At 55.7% G+C, this 20,389-nt stretch overlaps 2 protein-coding genes and 1 long non-coding RNA gene across 3 annotated transcripts in view; 1 reads left to right on the top strand and 2 right to left on the bottom strand.

Moving 5' to 3' along the window:
• Positions 1-876, bottom strand: part of SAMM50 (SAMM50 sorting and assembly machinery component) — a 34,711-nt gene extending 33,835 nt beyond the window's left edge. The window contains exon 1 of the mRNA XM_040490598.1: positions 734-876. Coding sequence (XP_040346532.1) covers positions 734-754 — 21 coding nt within the window. The 5' untranslated portion in view covers positions 755-876. The remainder of the gene's footprint in view (positions 1-733) is intronic.
• A 142-nt stretch (positions 877-1,018) lies between these two features.
• LOC121040206 (uncharacterized) lies at positions 1,019-2,984 on the top strand. The gene is made up of 2 exons (XR_005795186.1): positions 1,019-1,125; positions 2,254-2,984. It is a non-coding gene; the product is annotated as an uncharacterized LOC121040206 (long non-coding RNA).
• A 674-nt stretch (positions 2,985-3,658) lies between these two features.
• On the bottom strand, positions 3,659-20,383 carry PNPLA3 (patatin like domain 3, 1-acylglycerol-3-phosphate O-acyltransferase). Its single transcript, XM_040490599.1, has 9 exons — positions 20,115-20,383; positions 17,283-17,515; positions 15,610-15,675; positions 12,862-13,071; positions 11,925-11,985; positions 9,230-9,445; positions 7,470-7,602; positions 6,392-6,497; positions 3,659-5,965 (listed from the first exon to the last, which is right to left on the bottom strand). Exons 1-9 carry the CDS (start codon positions 20,299-20,301, stop codon positions 5,891-5,893), a joined length of 1,287 nt encoding a protein of 428 aa, XP_040346533.1. The 5' UTR covers positions 20,302-20,383; the 3' UTR covers positions 3,659-5,890.
• Positions 20,384-20,389: the final 6 nt, after the last annotated feature.

Raw genomic sequence — 20,389 nt, forward strand, 5'->3', positions numbered from 1 at the left:
TGTCCCACAAATAAATAAATAAAAACGTTGAAAAAAAAAAAAAAGTAACGTTGAAGGCTGGGAGGTCTGAGTTTTGGAACATTCTGAGGCTCTAACAAGTGTGACCTGGGCCAAGTACTCATTCTCTGGCCCTCAGTTAAGATTAGGACCAAGGAGAGCAGTTTGGCCAGCAGGTAGGACGCACCAAGGACCTTCACCTATCGTGTCTTAATTCTCGCAACAAACTGGAAAGTACTATTCCCGCCTCCACTTTAAAAGGGGTAAGCAAAGCATGGAGAGGTTCTGTCTCTGCACCGTTAAGCAGGAGAAAGGCAGGCTTCTAGACGGGTCTGGGCCGGAGGTCTTCAAAGGACACTTGCTCTAGGGTGCACCGCGACCCCGGCTGGGGCTGAGCGGGAGCCTGCGGAAGACGACCGGTAACCCGGCTCGGCTGAAGGTAGAGAAGTCAGGTGGTGCAGAGAAAGGCTTATTGCTCTGCTCCAGGTCACCACGGAAAGCTCGCTAGTCCTTTCGGGGCCACTGCCTCGCTGGGCGACCTTGGGCAAGTCACGTCCCTCCTCTGAGGCCCGGTCTCCTGCCCGGAGGTCTTTGCGGCCTCCTTCCACCCGGCCTGCAGGCCGCGCCGCCCCCGGCGCCCCCGTAACTGGGAGGAACCCCGGGCGCCGCGGCGAGAGCGTCTCCCCGCGGTGCCTGCCCAGAGGTCACGCGGCCCGCGGGTCGCTGGGCCTCTTACCCGGGCGTGCACTGTCCCCATGGCTCCCTTTCCGGCCGCCGCCTCGCAGAGCTACCCGAACCCGAACGCGGCACGGCTGGCGAGGGCAGAGGGCGGGTCCGCGGTGGCGGAGCCGTCAGTCAGTACTACGCCTACAAGCCCTCGGACGGGGAGCACTGGGGGCAGCCATGATAACCCGCCCCCCGGCTCACGGTCTTTCCGCTCATTGGTCCTTAAGAGCCCATGACCCGGATGTTCGCACGGACCTCGGGAAGTCCCGCGGCCTGGAGACTGCGCAAGCGTGGAGCCTCCAAAGACGCCCGTGTAGCTGCTGGCGCGTGGGGCGCGGGTCGGAGTGAGGATCCCAGGCAGCGGGAGTCCGGAATCGCCCCCGGGAAAGAGCAAACCCGCTGGTGGGTGCGCCGGGGCTTCAGCCAGGGTCCTCCCTTAGTCCTCCTGGCGCCCCGGCCCGGCGAATGCTGTGCGGGCCCCACGCTCCCGCGAACCGCCGAGGCTCGCCTCCCTTGGCCTCGGGGGTAGCACAGATCCGGGTCGGCGCCTGCCCCCCTCCGGCCGGCCGCCCGGGTCCTAACAGTCGCGGAAGCCCCCGAGGGCTGTCCCCGTTTGGTAAAGGGGAGGGGAGGGTCATACCACGTCTCTGGATAGGAATCAGGGAGCGTGACAACGCCCGGCACAGCACAAGGCTCTGGGTGGGCCGTAGGTGCACGACAATCGTCCTTTCAACCGAGCCCATAAGTGCTAGGGGGACTCCACCCCCACCCCCCACCCCCGGGCACGGGCCAGGGGCCGAGAACCGGATGGCCACGGGGCTTCACCTCGCCCCTCGGTGGAGGCAGCAGCCCCCTTCCCTCCCTCAAAACCATGTCGTAAATAGGAGCCACGTGTAGTGATGAGAAACAGCTGAGTGATGGGATGGGGGAAGAGGGACCATGTGTCCTCTCCCTTCTGATAACAGTATCATTTCAGCTCCTTTTCTTCTCCCGCCCCCTCCCAGAGTTCCTGACACCCTCTCCCATTTAAATAGCACCCCAAGTCCCCAGGGGCCCTGGAGACCACATTCCCCTTCTTGCCTGGGAAGAAACCCAAGCCAGCGCTGCTAGGGCCAAGTCCTAACCTCCCAGCACCCCTTGCAGGTTGACCTACCCATCTACACTCCCCCCTACCCACCCACCCCGCTCCTGGGGTTCAGGAAACCTGTCCCTGACCACCAAAGTGAGTCTATTGGTATCTCCTGAACCCCAGCGCAGACTCAAGAGGCTATTGGAGATGTGAAAACTTGGACATTTTCAAAGCTAATCTAGGAGCAGACTTTAAGCACAAGTCACACAAGCTGGACACTTGCTCAGAATTCATTCTGCCAGTTCCTGTTTCCTCATCTGGAAAATGGAGATGATAGCAGTTCCAAAGGCATGGCGGTATACTGAGGATCTGATGAGCTAAAGCGTGGGGCCTGGCTCACTGCAGACACTGAATAAACTACATCTTCCTGCATTCTCTCCTTCATTATTGTCTTCTGAAAGGTGATCCATGAGGTTGACCTGCAGACGGCACTGAGTCCTGAGCCAAATATTCAAGAGCCTATTGTGTACAAGGCACTGGTGACAGAGTGACAGAAGCCACATCAGGAACACAGACAGCTTTATTCTCAAACACTATGTCTGACAGTCAGAATGCACATTAACATATTGAAGGCTCTGAGAAGTCCTGCAGTACCTCGATCTCACTTTCTTGAAGCCGGTATTTCCTGAATTGATTGGGTCATAGAGACTTTGGGTTCTGGTTTTTGAGGCTCTTCAGCCCTCGGTGACAGTGTTCATCAGGCAAAAGGTAGAGTAGCATTTCCCCGCCCCCATCCATGTGACTTGCTTTGGTCAACAGGTTGAAGGCCAAAGGGATAGTTATCACTTCTGGATGACAACGTTTGAGCACCATATTCCTTTCCCACTGTCGCTGCAATCAGTGACCCTCCAGATGGGGAGACAGTTTCAGGCTAGGCCAGCCAAGACTGATGGGTATGCAGTATAAGAAATCAACCTTCTGGGGGAATCTTTGTTAAAGGCCACCTAACCCAGACTAACCTAACTGATCAAATCCCTTAGTGATACCCGCAAGGACACCAGCTTTTGAGAAACTTGGTTCACGAAGTATAGATCTGGCCCCGTGAGTAGTCGAAATGCAGTTTAGTGACTACGCTGGCTCCCTTAATAAAATGAAACCTCAAATCTCAGAGGTCATGAGGAAGGGACACTGGGTCTCCCCACAGATGCCCATAGAGGTCACTCACCTCTTAGCTTGGAACACGACTGTTAGGATCCGGGCAGGCAGCCAGAGGGGAGCAGGCTCCGACCTGGATCCAGGCTACCCCCGAGGTCAGGGGAGGTGAGCCTTGGCGCTTCGCGGGAGCGTGTGGCCCCACACGGCACCCGCCGGGCATGGCCTCCAGTGAGTAGGCTCAGGACAAGAGGCTGGGTTCGTTCCATAGTCCAGCAAGATTGGGACCAGCTGGAGGGGGCGGGGGAGAAGGGGTTCAAGGAGTCTCTGGTGCCCAGCTCAGGTGACTTGGAATCTGACAGGCACAGGGCAGTTGTGCACTGGAGGGTTATACTGGTGAGTAGCCGAGGGATGGCCAGTGGAGGTGGCCAGGTGGGCTCAGAGACTGGGGGGGGGTTCCTCAAGGTGAGGCCCCCAGATGCAGCTGTGAACTCTCAGTACAGCAGGCAAGGCTGAACCTTGGGGACAAGCCCAGCACTCAGGACAGTCTGGGGTCCCAGAAAGAGAGGGACTCTAGGGGAGGGTCTGGGCCAGTGTCTAGGATAGGGTCCATGTGGCTGGCTGGGGCCATAAACCTGGGGGGGGGGCATTTGAAGGGCCTCAAGGGAAGAAAACTAAAGCAGGGCTTCAGGGAAAGGACGCAGACACTACGGAAAGCGTTTCAACATCACGTTTATTAGGAGATCTTTTCCAGTGGGAGTGATAAGTATTTACCATAGAAATTTGCAAAACACAAGTGCAACAAATAAACTACGATTACAGATAACAGCATAATGATCACTACCGTCCGTGCTTCTGGTGAAGATGCTTTCAGTCTTTTCTCCATAGACCCACATGCACACCTTTTGTTGTTGTTGTTGCTGTTGTCATGGTTAGACCAAGACTAGGCTCATGCTCTGCACCAAGTTTCATGATCTGTTCCCCAAATAAAGACTGTGGCTCCCTGGCATTCAGTAGACTACACAGCGATGATTGCTGACAGTGGAAAATTCCAGAGCACAAACGTACCATATAAGGAGGAAGGGGTTCGTTTGCTAAGGTGGTAGGAACTTGAGAATGTGTTTCCGCGCCGAGAAGAACCCTCAGCAGTGCCGGAGAGGTGAGGGCCTGTGGCGGGTGCGAGTGGGGTGGCATTTAAGGCACAGGTGGTGAGTGGAGCCTTGGCCATTTCTAAAAGAGTATTATCCTTCTTTGTCTTAGCACACATTTTCTGAAAATGATAAAACACGTGTTCATTTTCAGGAGGTTGAACCATTTCCAAAAGTAGTAAGAAAATAAGTTGCGTGTCATTCTACCAGCTGTTAACAGTTGCGGTGATCGGGAAACTTGAGAATCGGGGGCTCAGGGCAAGGCGCGAGGGTATGTTCCAAATTGCCCAGGTGGGTGTGGACCCGGCCTCTCCTACCCCCAGGCCAGCTCAGCAAGGGGGACAGTGCCTTGCTCTGGGGCTCAAGAGGCGGGGAGAACCTACCGCTCCCGAGCCCTTGCCTCACTTAGGGGGCAAAGCGCTCTCAGAACAGGAGCCTTGGTGCCCGCATCCTGGAGACACAAGGACCCAGCAAGGAGCCACAAAGCGGGGTTCTGTGCGCTGGGCGGTGGCCCCGAATGTTCACAAGGAGCCTGCCTGGGACGTCCCAATCTCCCGGCAGCTCAAGGCTCACACAGAGGCTGTTCCTAGAACCACATTCTCTTTTCGAGGGGATGTGTTTGCAAGGAAGTGCTCTGTCCGAACCGGCTGGTTCTCCAGCTGCAACACGCTTACACAGCATAGGTGACGGCTGCAGCTTTGTGAGCTGGTGCTGAGGAATTTTGAGCTGATCGGTGTCTTTTCTGTTCCACTCGAATGCATAAATGGAGACAGCACGTTTCACCTTGAGTCACATTACTCTGTCCTTGCTGACAAACCACACCTGGGGAGAAGGTAGGTCCCTGTCTCTTTGTCTCTGTTAAGGCTCTGGGGGTACAGAAGCGGGAAGGGGCCATTGAGGAAAAAGGGGCGCAGACCACAAGCCCCTTCTGTTGTGCTGGGCTCCTGCCTGGGGGCCCGGGATGCCTGTCTGTGCACCGGATTTTTCCTAGGGCTTGCTAACACCTCACTGATTCACATAACCTATGATGCAACAGATAATAAGATTCCTGTATATTTTATGCAAAACTCTTATCACATATTTAGGCGAGGGCAAAAAAGTGTTCTAAAACTTAAGTCAGTTACCGCCTTTTAATGGCCATGACCAGCAGCGCCCTCCCTGGAGAAGGCTGCCCCACCCCCCCAATGACCACCTCCTCTATGGGAGATGGGATCATGTTTCTCTTCCTTGCAGCCCCCAAGACTGCACAATGGGCAGCCCAGCCCCCAGCCACAAGCCTCCCACCACCTGTCACGACACCGGCTGTGTGAGGAACCCTGCGCTGGGAGGGCTACAAGACGGAGTTGGCAACGCCCCTCCTCACCGGGCTTCCCGTTGCCATTTCCCAGCCAGATGAGCTGACACACACAGGAACTTACATATCAGACTTCCTTATGCTCCCGACCACCACACACACACCCTAAAGTAGCTTAGCCTGAGCCTGGCTTTTCGTAAACACGGTACATCGCTTTTGGTTTCAACAATCTGTAAATTCGGCACAGAGGCAGGACCCCTTGCGTCACAGACACTGGAGCATTAGACACCAGCGTGCAAGTACCCAGGCAAAGATCAGAAAGGCCTAGCATCTATGAGAGGACGTCCTAAACTTGTCTCCTCAAATGACTCAGAAACTCGTCTGCCCTCGGAGGGTAGGGAAGTAGGGGTCTTGCCCAACCCCAGCCCCAAAAGGCCAGGCCGGACAGGAGGGTGGCGCTGCTGAGTGGCTTGGCCCCTGGACGTCCACAGGTGTGCAGGTCCGCTAGGGCGCCAGGAGGCTAGAAACGCCCTCATGTTCCCCGGGAAAGGCCGCTGGCTGCTTGCCGGTACCTGGGGTCTGAAACACATGAAGGACATTAACTCAGGTCTTCAGTCTCGGCGAGGATGGAGGGACACCACCAGCCAAAGCTGAGCGCCCCACCGTGCACGCTCTGGGCGCCTCCGGGTGGTGGTGTCCAAAGCCACGGCGTCCCCCACGCTTCCATGCTGGGGTGATGTCACCATCCTGGGATTCTAAGCCTGTGGCCCTCCCAGCCACCTGGACACTTCCCACTGGATGCCCACGGGCACAACAGAGCCCATCAGTTTCCTCACACAGACCAGCTCACCCACCAGCCTGCACCGCGTGCCATCCCCGGGCCTCCTCCTTCTGACCGGCAAGTCTGAGGTCCGACGAGAATCTACGTGACTAGGCACACACACCCCCACTTCCAGATGAAAGGGGTGCCTGCCAGACCCACACACCCACAACCAAATCATCTACCTGGCGCGTGGGGAAGAGATGCGTCACCACTCGAGAACACGTGTGCAAGGTGATCCACTGTAGCCACCGGATGTCCTCAGGAATATCTGGAAGCCACGTCACCAGTCTGCAGGGATAAAAACAAGACACAGACACAAAACACACACACACATGTAGCCGCATGAAAACGAGCCCAAACAAACACAAAACCAAAACGGAAGGCGGGTATCTTACCACCGAGCCCTTTGTCCAGGTAAACCGCCAGAGGCACTCCTCTAATTCTAATCTGATCAATCCCAGAAGGTGGATTAGGGACGGTCAACCAAAGACAAACAGACGTAAAAGCCCCAGAGCAAAGTTAGGTCACTCTGGGCTTGCTTTCTGGGCTCCAGAAAGCTCAAGGGGTACACATGGAAATAAAAGAAAAAGGGCCTCGTTTGCCAGGCTTCCCCCTTGGGGCAAGGTGCCCGCTGTAGCTTACGCAGAGAATCTCGTAGCCAAGGCAGCCCAGGGTTGTGTTCGAGCCCAGTAGACTCCCCCGACCCCTGACGCCCAGGTCACCAAAAGGACCCGTGTGGTGGGCTTTGTAAACGCCTGATCAGACCCCACCCCAGGGCAGAGGTGTCGGGGAGCAGACGGCTAATTCAGTAGAGCGGGGAAGGGATCTGGACAGGTTCACCAAGGACAAGAGGACTGAGCTGGATTCTGAAGGGTGGTCTGGCCTCTAAAAGGTGGACGGAAGGCCATGCCGACCAACCCCCTTAAAAAGACCGTAAACGCCAACGTGAATCTGAAGAAAGCAGACGTGACACAAATACCCTGAATTCAAGAGTCTGCCTCATGCCCTCCCGACACACCATGAATAAAATCCCCAAATGAAAAGCGCAGACCTACAAGAGGGAGCAAACGAGAAAAGCATCGAGAAAAGAGGGGGGCTCTTCATCGAGAGAAGTGAGGCACCTTTCGGGGTGCTCCTTACAGACAGGGAGCTCCATCCCGCTCTACCAGGAGCCAGGCCACGGGGGAAGACGCTCAGGTGGATTCTCCCCATCTGCAGCCAACCAGGGAGGAAGGCACAAAGCCACACAAAAACGCTCACCTCTGGACCACAGCAACGGCAGATTCCACGGGCAACGTACAAGGCAGCATTGCAAAGGACAAGATCTTAACTGGCAAGGAGTTGCAAATCCTGCTCACGCATCTCTGCCGGCTTTTAATTCCTTCACTCAGAGCTGAAAAATACAATTTGGAGGTGTGCCTCCCACCAGTGTGAACACCAAACCACCTTGTCCAGCCAGTGCTTGGAATTTCTGTGAAATACATAAATCCTGGCGTACAAAGAATCACACGCATTCACAAATGAGATCCAACGGGGAGTAAGCCCAGAAGAGCCCTTCGATAGCCCACAGGACAAAGGGTTCCCAACGAACAACTCTTAAATGAGAACCATTTTTCGGGGCGCCTGGGTGGCTCAGTCGGTTGAGCGTCCGACTTCGGCTCAGGTCATGACCTCACAGTTCATGGGTTCGAGTCCTGCTTCGGGCTCTGTGCTGGCAGCTTGGAGCCTGGAGCCTGCTTCGGATTCTGTGTCTCCCCCTCTCTCTGCCCCTCCCCTGCTCACACTTTGTCTGTCTGTCTCTCTCTCTCTCTCTCTCTCTCTCAAAAATAAATAAGCATTAAAACATTTTTAACAATAGCTAGTTTTGGTGGGATACACAAACTTCCCAAATACCCCATCGACTTTATGAACTTTTCTTTGGACCTACAGCCACACTCTGCTTCCTTCTGCCTGGAACCCTCTGGCCTGCTACCCCTCCCCTCCTTTTTTTTTGTTTGTTTGAATTTGTTTATTTATTTTGAGAGACACAGAAACGGTACGGGTGGGGGAGGGGGAGAGAGATGGAGAGAGAGAGAATCCCAAGCAGGCTCCGTGCTGCCGGTGCAGATCCCAGAACTCCTGAAACCACAAGATCATAACCCGAGCTAAAAGCAAGAGTCAGACACTTAACCTACTAAGCCACCTGCCGTCACCCTTTTGTAATGACCTCCCGACACCTCAGACCACATTAACCCAGGCAGCTGCTGGCTTGCACGGTTATCACAGTAGGGGTGTTGGTGCCTTGGGGCAAGGGATGATGTACCGTCCGTCTTTGAATTTCCCCAAGTGCCTGATCTGAAGCTGGCTTGGGCACTCCTGTCCACCTAATAGTTGATGATGTGATAAAAATAGATCACCACTTGGGGTACCTGGGTGGCTCAGTCGGTTGGGCGCCCGACTTCAGCTCAGGTCACGATCTCACAGTCTGTGAGCTCGAGCCCCGCGTCGGGCTCTGTGCTGACAGCTCGGAGCCTGGAGCCTGCTTTGGGTTCTGTGTCTCCCTCCCTCTCTGCCCTTCCCCCACTCAGGCTCTGTCTCTGTCTCAAAAATAAATAAAAACATTAAAAAAACTTAAAAACAAAATATCACCGCCCAATGGAGATTCAACATTGTGGGGAGGCAGGGAAACACCGGGGCGGGGGATCCTCAAGAAAGAAGGCTTTGAGACGGGTGGGCAGGCAAAGAGCGGTTCTGAAACAACAGACCCACCCCCGTGGCCCCCGGAAATCCAGTGTGCCTGGTACTCAAAACAGCTGGGAGTCAGCTTCCCTCTGGCCATGACCCCACGGGAAGAGAGACTGAGCAAGGTGCCCGAGGCGGGTGATGGGCCTGCACCAGGAGCGGGGCCCCCACACCCCGCCCTCTCCATCTCCTGCAGGGCCGGGTCACCTTCCTCCACAACACACAGAAAAGAAGCCCCTTGGGTCGCTGTCACGGGAAATGACGCTGCCTGCCATCCCCGCCCCCCGAGCTGCCGGCACCTGTGGTGAGCCTGGGCGGCAGGGTCTCCAGGATGCTCTCGTCCCAGGGCAGGATGCTGACACGCAGGTGGTCCAGCAGCTCGTCTCCCTCCATCTTCGTCCCCCAGGCAGCCGCCCTCGGGGGAGACCCCGGCCTCGTGTGTTCCGAGGGGGGCACGAGGAAGCCCCACTCTTCTGGAGATACACTCGGGCCCGGCCGAGGCCCGCTGCAGATGCCTACCAAGGGTGCGGGAAACCAGGCACCAGGTGAACTTGGGCGGCCGGGGTCACTGCTCACACACACACCCACCCACAGAACGACGTGGGGGCAAAGCCACGGGCCGTAGGCCTGTTGCCAGCCAAGTACGAGGCGAGGCGGGGATCCACGAGGGCAGGTGTTCCCTGCCAGGGAAAAAGAAGGATGGGGCTTTGAAGCCAGAGAGATGTGAGTTTGGCTGGCTCTGACTTGATCACCCACTAGCTGTGTGGGCTCCACAGCCACACGAGGGGGCATGAAGGTAAAACGGGAATTCTAATTAACGGGTAACAACTGAACCACCGGCTAAGCCTGTGTCGCGGGCCCTGAGTTAGGAACTTCATAATAATCTGTTCCCAGAGGACAACCCCTCCCCGGGCCAGCCTGGCTGAGGGCCCCACTTAGATCTTTAGACTCAAACCCAGCACAGAAGCTGCAAATGCCAGGCTTTGGAATTACCAAGACTCCAACCTGGGCATTCTTAATCCAAACTCCCTTTGCTACAGATGGAGAAACAGAGGCCCTGGGAGGGAGGTGGTTTGTCCAAAGCCAGCGAGTTAGGAAAGTCACTGAATCACCTGAGTGCGACCCTAAGGGGTCTGCTGCTGTCACCGATTCCCAGGTTCCCTCCAACTTCCGTCCCCTCCTGAGAGCCCTGAACCGGGGGACAGAGCATCCCCTGCCCGGGCTGCTAAAGCCAGGACCCGGGACTTCGTTCCACATTCTTCCCCTTCCTGAATCTCTAACTGGTCATCTTTGAGCCCTGTCCCCTCGGGCCTCGCCAGTCCCCCAGAGACCAGCATCTTGCCCTCTCCACCTGCAGCCAAAGCCCTCTGCTGGCCTCCCTCACTCCTGCTTCAGCAGCCCTCAGTGGCTCGCTACGGCTGCAGGCGTCAGGAGTCAGCCAGGTCCAGCCCAGCCCCTCCCCCCTCTCTGCCCACCTCTCAGCGTCCCCCACCCCCTGCCACTCCAGCTACGTGCGCCTTCTTCCCATCCTCCAACCAACCATGCTCTCTGTGGTCTGCAAGCCTCCTGTTCGTGTCCCCCGTGCGTAGGACGCTCCCACCCATCCCAGAGTTGCAACATGATTGACATCTTCCTGAAGCCATGCCTTCCCCCAGGCCATGCAGATCCCTCCTGCGTGATCCTACGGCATCCTGTATCTTCCTATCAGGGCACTCGGCACACGTCATCCTTCCGTTTACTTATCTGACCACCAGACTAAGCTCTAGGAGGGCAGGGGCCACATCTGCCTATTCACTGTGGCATCCCTGGCACAGAGCCAATAGCTTGGCACCTAGAAGGTATACGGTCAACGCTTTCTGAGCGGACAGATACGTGTATGTCCTTTTAACCATGACTTCTCCTTGGTCTTGGCCAAAGACTAATTCCGAGAAGCCATACGGAAAACATACGTACTTTTATTATTTTTATTTTTTTTAAAGAGGGCGCAAGCGGGGCAAAGGCAGAGAGAGAGGGAGACAGAGGAACTGAGGACCCGAAGGCGGCTCTGCACTGCCAGTGGTGAGCCTGATGCTGGGCTCCAACTCGCCAACCGTGAGATCACGGCCTGAGCCGAAGTCGGACGTCCGCTCAACTGACTGAGCCACCCAGGCGTCCCAGGAACCAACGTTTATTTTTTATTTATTTTTAATTTTTTTTCAACGTTTTTTATTTATTTTTGGGACAGAGAGAGACAGAGCATGAACGGGGGAGGGGCAGAGAGAGAGAGGGAGACACAGAATCGGAAACAGGCTCCAGGCTCCGAGCCATCAGCCCAGAGCCCGACGCGGGGCTCGAACTCACGGACCGCGAGATCACGAGATCCCGCGAGATCGCGAGATCGTGACCTGGCTGAAGTCGGACGCTCAACCGACTGCGCCACCCAGGCGTCCCAGGAACCAACGTTTAGTATTCAAGAAAAATGGCTCCAAACACATCTAATATTGCGAGAGCCCAACCCCCATAGCCCAGACCAGCCAGATGACCCAAAGGCAGGAACCTGTCCCACAAAGGACGTCAGCTGACCTTGTGGGTGTGACCCACACCTGGCTGGAGACAACTTGGGGCTCAGGGCCGGACACCTTGCTTAACTTCCTCTCTTGTTTACCGAAACGTTCAAAATAGTTCGAGCAGAAAAGAAAAACGAACAGAACGGCTTTTGCTGTTCAGACAGGTGCCACTAAGGAAGGAGAGAGCCCTGGAACTGTGACACCCAGTGTCCCGGCCCCAGCCCTGCCGCTCAGTGAGTGCAGTGTGGCCCCTGGCTCACATCCATCTCCCCCTTTATAAGAGGGGACAAAGATTTCCTCTCTCACAGCGCTAACATGCGGGGTAAGCAAGTTGCGAAGTGAAGACCCTCAGCCCTGAGTTTCTACCTAACCTCAACCTCCAGCTGCTGACTGCTAACGAAAAGCTTGTTAGAAGGACACGTCTGCCCTCCACCTCACCCATACATACCATTCTCTTCCAAGAATCTGGTGGCGTCTAAATACCCGCGAAGGCATATCTCTCCAAGCACCTGGCAACACATCGAGTAAGGTCACTGCAGTGGAGGGGGCCGTTCCGAAGGCTCCCGAGACAAACGGAAGAACCCTCCCCACTCCGAGCTGCTCAATGGCCCAGCACAGCCCCAGAGACGCTGGACAAAGGGCTCCGTGCTCTGATAAAGCACAAGTTCCACTTTCATGCAAGGCTGGGCTCAGAGGACATCCCCTCCGTGGAGCCTTTGCTGGTGGCCCAGCACGACGGGGGCTGGTTTCTCTGGGCCCCCTCCGTCCCAAGACCAGCCTCCACCCTAACAAATACCGGGGCCCGTTCCAGCTGTCACTGGGACAGTTAACGGCAGCCGTCTCTACTCCTCTGAATACAAACCACACACGCAAACCAAGGTCCAGCCTCCCCTTGTCGCCTGGAACACACGCTGTCCACACAACAGACTACACACAGCCTTCCTTCTCCCCAGAGCACCATTCGTGTCCAGGGTTTAGACGTTTTACGTTTTGGTTTTCTGTTTTTGTTTTTTGTTTGTTTGAATATTAGGGAGAAGAATCTCCTACAACAATCGAGAAAGATTAAACCACCAAATGTGGTGTGGTTCTTGACCACACTTGGAGATAAGAATCAGAGCCCCCTGGAGGTGGGATCTGAGCTACAGGGCTGTTTAAATCTTCCCAGGTGATTCCAGTGGTCAGAGTGGGGCAGCACTGAGCTCCCAGGACGGACACTCTTCCCTGAGTTCCTTTTCACTGGGGGGAGGGGGTGGGCAGGGAGGGGAGGGGGGGGGGGGGGGGGGAGGGATCTGATTCCGTTTGTGGAAAGAGCCATTGGTAGATATCCCGGCAAATGGGGAAGCAGAGAAGAGCTGCACCCCCAAAACACACAGCCCCCAACTCACCTTGAGATCTGGAGGAAATAACGCTCGTATTAGAAGGTAGACATTCTCCGGGCAGAGGCGCAAACTGAGCTTGGTTAATTCCACGTGAAGAAAGTTTGTGGACTTGACTTTAGGGCAGATATCATACTCCCCAAAGAAGGGGGACACGGTGATGGTCGTTTTGGAATCAAAGAAGGGGATGTTGTTAGTTATTCCTCCATCCACATATCGCTTTTATGGGGAAGAAAAAAGGACCCAGCGTCAGAAACTCCGGGCTGGTGTTTTATGTGTATTTCAGATTATGGGGCGAGGCCTCTCAGAGCCTCAGGCTGGTATGGTGAGAAGACAAGGTTCTGGAAACTTTCCGTCAACAAATCCTCATTGAACATTTCTATGCCAGGCCAGGCTCTAGGCTGGCACTCAGGATTGCTATATCCTGTTGTGTAGTTTGTGCACCGCACAAAAAGTGCCTGGCAACGAGGCGGACAGAGGCTGGAGCCCAGCCCACATCGTGCTGGCCAAGTCTGAAGCCCAGGAGGCCACCTCTAGGTGTGCCCATATAATTTGCATGAAAGGGATCTGTTTGGGCAGGAGCTCTGTGTGCGCTGGAGACAGAGTATGATGTAGACCCTGCCGTGAAAGTGACAGAGGTCATGGGTTAGATTCCAGACCCCTCTTGCTGCTTGGAAAATCAGAACGAGCACCTTGAGGAGCTTTGGAGACCTAAATGGCCGTGAACCTGGGATCAAGGCAGCCAGAAAAACATTTTTTGTATCCATGGCCTAGTGGCATCTGGGATCAGCTACTGTGGGCATCAATTTCCCTACATCCATATCCTCCCACAACTTTAGGCTGGCACAGGCAGGTTTTGGTGCAATTTGGACAAAGTCTGCACCCATCAAAGTGAAGTCTAGAATGATTCCCAAATCCAAGGCCATCACAGCTCAGCTGTCTGTGCCCACAGAGGAAGGCCTTCGAGTATCACAGCCGGAAGACTCCCCAGCCAATCCTTCCCGAGGCCTAAACGAGTGCAGAGAACGGCCCATGCTCAGCCACATCTTAGGCATGAAGACATGCTCGCCTTAGGGGCACCCGTGGTGCTCAGTCAGTTGAGGGCAGACTTCGGCTCAGGTCATGATCTCACGGTTTGTGAGTTCAAGCCCTGCCTCAGGCCCTGTGCTGACGGCTCGGGGCCTGGAGCCTGCTTCAGATTGTGTCTCCCTCTCTCTCTGCCCCTCCCCCACTTGCACTCGGTCTCTCTCTCAAAAATAAATACACATTAAAAAGACTAACAGGGGCGCCTGGGTGGCGCAGTCGGTTAAGCGTCCGACTTCAGCCAGGTCACGATCTCGCGGTCCGTGAGTTCAAGCCCCGCGTCGGGCTCTGGGCTGATGGCTCAGAGCCTGGAGCCTGTTTCCGATTCTGTGTCTCCCTCTCTCTCTCTCTGCCCCTCCCCTGTTCATGCTCTGTCTCTCTCTGTCCCAAAAATAAATAAACGTTGAAAAAAAAATTTAAAAAGACTAACATATTGGGGCGCCTGGGTGGCTTGGTCGGTTAAGCGTCCGACTTCGGCTCAGGTCATGATCTCACGGTCCGGGAGTTCGAGCCCCGCATCGGGCTCTGTGCTGACAGCTCAGAGCCTGGAGCCTGTTTCGGATTCTGTGTCTCCCTCTCTCTCTGACCCCCCCCACTTGTGCTCTGTCTGTCTGTCTGTCTGTCTCTCTCTCTCTCTCTCTCTGTCTCTCTCAAAAATAAATAAACATTAAAAAAATAGTTAAAAAAAAAAACACATATATGCCTGCAGAACAGACAGCTCGGCCTGTGTTTCCCCATCCCAAGTAGGGCTCAGCAATGGACCAAAACACATACTTGTGGAATGGAACCAAATGCAAAGCCCTGTTGGCAGCTTCTGCCCAAAGCCATTGGCCGCAAAGGGCAGAATCGGACCCACGGTGGGCTGAAACCCTCAAGCCCTAAGAATAAAGCACTACCTTAAGCAAGTAACAGACCCTTAAGCATCTGATACTTTAACCGGGGCACCGGGGACCTATCCTTGGTGCTCTGGCAAAGATTAAGTGAATCAGCTTACCTTCCAGGTAGCCAGATAATTAATTCTACATGAAGGTGGTTTTGTTTCCCCGGGCAGCCTAGAAGGGGGCTATGGCTAGGGAACCTCTGTCTGAAAGGCCAAGAGAGCAAAAGACTCTGCATTTGGGGACGGGTCCCAGGCTGCCTGAAGCAAGTGCTCTGCAGGCAGGAGCTGTGCAGTTAGTTTAAAAGCAGACTCGGGGCGCCTGGGAGGCTCAGTCGCTTAAGCGTCTGACTTCAGTTCAGGTCATGATCTCAAGGTCCGTGAGTTCGAGCCCCGCGTGGGGCTCTGTGCTGACAGCTCAGAGCCTGGAACCTGCTTCGGATTCTGTGTCTCCCTCTCTCTCTGACCCTCCCCCATTCATGCTGTGTCTCTCTTTGTCTCAAAAATAAATAAACATTAAAAAAATAAATAAACAAATAAAACCAGACTGGGGGTGCCCGGGAGGCTCAGTCGCTTAAGCGTCCGACTTCAGTTCAGGTCATGATCTCACGGTCCATGAGTTCGAGCCCCGTGTCGGGCTCTATGCTGACAGCTCAGAGCCTGGAGCTCCTTTGGAATCTGTGTCTCCCCCTCTCTCTGCCCCTCCCCTGCTCATGCTCTGTCTCCCTCTCAAAAACAAATAAACATTAAAAAAAATTGAAAACAAAAAAAAAAAAACAAAACCAAAGCAGACTCACCACGCCTCTGAAGGAAGGAGGCATTAGGCCACAGTAGAAAGGGATGAAGGAGGAACAAACCAAGGCCTGAGGAGACAAAAGGAAGTGAAATTACAGACCAGAACAGCCTGTCTCCGATTCCCCTGGGCCAGCATGAGCCTTCTTCAAATGGACAGAGAAGCAAGCCTAGAATGCTCTTTGGAGATGGGGTGCTTGCATGTACGAGCTGAATGGGTAACAAACAAACCCTCACGCTTGTATTTCAGGCCTAAGGAGAAGCTCCTAAAACACTGTGGGTATCAACTTCCTGTCCCTTTCCCCACGGGAGAGAGCCGTACGGGGCCCTCGCAGACGGGACCCAGCGTCGCTGACTGACAGGGAAGACACCAGCCAGGGGCTTTGCAAATGCGGACCTTCCTTAGAATCACGTGGCAATGCCACGCCGCCCACACGCTCCACGGCCTACCCCAGGATTCTGACGTAGCAGGCCGGAGGCACCCGAGAACCTACCATCTGAACAGGCTTCTAGGTGCTGCTGATGCTGGGGGTCCAACCAGCACACTGAGTAGCATGGAGCCATGGGGTGGGAAGCAGGACCGACCCCCTGCGAGAACCCGGCTCCTGCGAGCACGGGCCACTGCTGGCTATCTAGACAAGGCTTCTGGAAGCAAGGCTAAACAGAGGTTGATCCTGGCTGCTGAGATGCTACTGGTTACACGTGCCAGGCTGCTGGCTCCTATGGGGCATATTAAGTGCAATATAGTCCGAGTAACTCTGGTAAAAGGCATCAGCCAAATTAAATGGGATTTTGAGGGGCGCCTGGGTGGCTCAGTCAGTGAAGCATCCGACTTCAGCTCAGGTCATGATCTCACAGTTCATGGGTTCGAGCCCCACGTCGGGCTCTGTGCTGACGGCTCAGAGCCTGGAACCTGCTTCGGGTTCTGTGTCTCCCTCTCTCTCTGCCCCTCCCCTGCTCACGCTTTGTCTCTGTCTCTCTCAAAAATAAATAAACATTTAAGAGAAAAATAAACAGGGGCGCCTGGGTGGCTCAGTCGGCTGAGCGACCGACTCCGGCTCAGGTCACGATCTCACAGCTCGTGAGTTCAAGCCCTGCGCCAGGCTCTGTGCTGACAACTCAGAGCCTGGAGCCTGCTTTGGATTCTGTGTCTCCCTCTCTCTCTGCCTCTAACCCACTCGTGTTCTGTCTCTGTCTCTCTCAAAACATAAATAAACATTAAAAAAATTTTTTTTAATAAAGAAAAGAAAAATAAATAAATAAACAGGATTTTGATACAGTAAGTGATCTTCTCCGAGCTAAACCCTTAGGCCAGAGGCGAGTAATCCCACCCTCGTGGGACCTTACTCCACATGTGCTCATCGCAGAACACACATCGTGGGGATCGGGATCCTTGGAAGACGTGGTCACGAGCCACGTCTTGAAGGGGGGCAGGTAGTATTTGAAACTGAAACTGACTGCGGGCATCCAAGGTTCACCTATGCTAGGACCAGACCACCGGAGGCACACCCAGTTAACATCACCATGGGGGCAGGAAGCCAACCAGCATCCCCCCTAATCCAGTTCCCCTGTGTCTTAAGAAACGAGGCCAGTTGCCCAAGACAGCCCTCTCTGGGTTGCAGCCAAAGTGAAATCGCTTTTCTTACTGGACAATCCCCCGTGTAAGCAAACTGCTTACATCCACAACTTCGTCTTTGGACTGAAAATCAGACACCAGCACACTCTCCCCATCAGACACTCTGGTGAGTGAGACGCACATTCTGCCAGAGATGAGCGTGTGGATGTTGGCTGGCAGGTGTCTGTGGAGATGTTCTCGAATGTAGCTAGTCGCACGGAAGGACGGATGGAAGATGCCGATGTTCCGTCTCCTGGCAGCATAGACGAGGCCCATAAGCACATGCACGATCTTGTCTGGGGGGCGGCAAGACACAAATATACAAAGGATGGTGCCCCGTGGAGATGGCAGTGACCAGAAACCAGGCGGCAAGGAAGCTGCCAACTGTTTTCCAGTCCTGCACGAACACGGCAGCCACAGGCGGCTACGGAGCCCTTCCGACGCGGCTCAGTCCAATCCGAGATGTATAAACGACGCACCTGAGTTCAAAGGCTTCGTACAAAAAAAAAAAAAAAAATCTAATAAAATATGTCATTAATAATGTTTTTATATCGATTAGCTGTAAAAACGAAAATGATAGGCTGGCTGTATTGGGATGAGTGACATTTTCGTTTCAATTGTATCTTTCGCTTTTTTTCAGCTCGGCGGCTGGGAAAATGTGAAACAGCACACGCAGCTGCACTGTCTTTCTATTGGACACTGCGGGCCCAGGTTCCCGCCACGGGAACAGGCCCCCAGAGGCCCAGGGGAGCTCGCTCTCACCTACATGCCCCCGAAGCCCGAAGCGGTAACTCCTCAGGAAGGGAGCGTCAGCACAAAGGACCTACCTAACACTGCAGGAAGCAGAGAATGAGTGCAGGCTGGGGCCCCAGTGCGAAGCCTGCCTCCAGCTCCTACTAGCCGAGCGACCTCAGAAAGTCGCTTCACTGCCTCTCTCCGTCTCAGATTGTGCACGTTTTCGCTTTGGGGACAGAGGGGATTAGATACACTACCATCTGTAAGGTACTCAACCCAGAGAAGGCTCCTCGTAAAGGATTTAATCTTCAGGCTCTGACACCAGGATTACCGCTCTCCAGTGGACATGGGCCACACTCGTGCTCTGTCCAACCTCACTCAGCGGCCTGGACCGCTCTGGCTGATTTGCACGGCGCTGGCGTGGCAGGACCACGAGTCCCCACCCTGACCCCTGGGTCATAAATCCTGAGATGCGGAAGGACAGACATAAGCCAGCCCGTCTTGGCCCACCTCTGACCTCAGCTCAACTCTCCCGACACGTGTGGCCCCACGGAGCCCAGGTGGAAGGGGCAAAGTTGCACACAGCTGGCACATTCTGCCTGCCTCTCCTGCCAAGCACCTGGCTTAGAAGCACTCACGGGAGCTCTTTCCAAGGTGCAGCCCTAGGAAACTTTCCTCAGTGGTCCCCAAATGAGACAGGAGGTTAAAGCAGGGCTCCTGCCCAAACCTCCAGACCCCACTTTCCAAGAATCTGGTGGTCCCCAAGCCTCCCCCTGTTCTACAGGGCACAGACCAGGACTGCACCTGTCCTCTGCCAGTTAGGAACCCTCTCTATATTAGAGTCAGCACAGGCCACCTTGACACACAAAGGCCGTCTTTTATCACCCCCGAAGCCCAGAGTGTGCCGACTGGCTATGTGGCCACACGAATCTTCCCTGAGGCCACAATTCCTGCCCTTTGCTCCCCTCCCTGTCAGTGGAGAAGCCAGCTGGGGCCTCTCTCCTAATCCCCACCTCCCAGTCAGCCCAAGGCCTGCTCACTGATCCTATCTAATTGCAGGGCATTCCTGGCCACCGGGATCAAAGTCATTCCCTGCTGGTGGAGTCTAACAGTCCCCATTCCCGGGAAGGGCAAAGAATAAACTGCTAAGGAAGTTGAGCAGGGGCCAGTGAGGTGCACGGTCTTCCGGTCTGGGGATCTCTGGGTGCCAACAGCTCTAGCTGCCACCAGTCCCAGGTCCTGTCCCCTGGCTCAGAACCCCAGGCCACACCCTAGTTTGGCTCAGCTGGGCACAAGCTCTACATCTGTCCCTCCCACAACTACCCACATACATAGACGTTTCATTAGCACAAGATTCAAATGCACAGGACCTCATTTCCAGCGGCACTGAGCAGGGTGGGGGTGGGTGGAAGGATGGCATGGGGGATGTCCAGGGATCTACCCCAGCCCCTAGGAACGATATCTAGCACTCCCCCAATACACACACACACACACACACACACACACACACACACACACACACACAAAACATGCGCCCCACCCGGCCTCGTCCCTTTAACCTCAAATCAGCAAACCTGCCCAGGAAAACTCTGGAGGGTTGTCCTCCCCCTGAAAGGCTATCCAGCCCCCAGGAGGTGGGGCGGAGGGGGGATGTCCCCAATCCCTGTAGTCACCAGAGCGAAGAAGGCTCCCCCCACCCCCGGGTCAGAGGCCAACGCCCTGCTCCTGGGGGCAGGCCCGCCCTGCTCCGGACCCAGGGCAAATCGCCCAAAGCTTTGTGAGCTGATGGGGACCATAGGGGCCAGCTCCACCCTCGACGCCCCATCCCCGGTCCTGCTCCCTCCTCCGCGTCGCTCCAGATGAGCCCACTCTCAGTCCCGGGGCGAAGGGCTTCCCGCAAGCCCGGGCGCCAGGGCGGGGTTGGGGTGGGGATGCGCTCGGGGTTCCCACGGCCACGGCAGCCAACCCCAGGCGCGTCCCCCTCCCAGGCTGGCGAGTGAGCCACCCGCCGGCGCAGGGCGAGAGGACACTTCGGAGGAAGCCTCTGTCCGGGCAGGGGCCCCGAGGATGCACCCCGCGGTGTCCGCGTCCAATGTCAGCTCCACCGGGCGCCCCGCGACCCGTCCCCGCGCGGAGCCGCGGCGGCGGCCCGGGACATACCTAGGGGGATCCCAGCGAGGAAAGTGACGCAGTGCAGCGCCCCGGCCGAGGAGCCGAAAAACATGCGCGCGTCGCGGAGGAGGTGCGGGGCGCGCTCGCTCAGGCAGCTTGTCACCCCGATGTGGTAGAAGCCCAGGAAGCCGCAGCCCGAGAAGGACAGGCTCCAGTCGCGCCTGGGGTCGTACATAGCGGCGGCACTCCGGGGGCCCGGCGCGGGGGCTCTCGGGTCCGCGCGCGCCGCGGACGGCCGTCCAGGTCCGGGGCCGCGGTCCGCC

The sequence above is a fragment of the Herpailurus yagouaroundi genome, unplaced genomic scaffold (assembly GCF_014898765.1).
Source record: "Herpailurus yagouaroundi ecotype Mexico unplaced genomic scaffold, PumYag 182, whole genome shotgun sequence".
Lineage (NCBI taxonomy): Eukaryota > Metazoa > Chordata > Mammalia > Carnivora > Felidae > Herpailurus > Herpailurus yagouaroundi.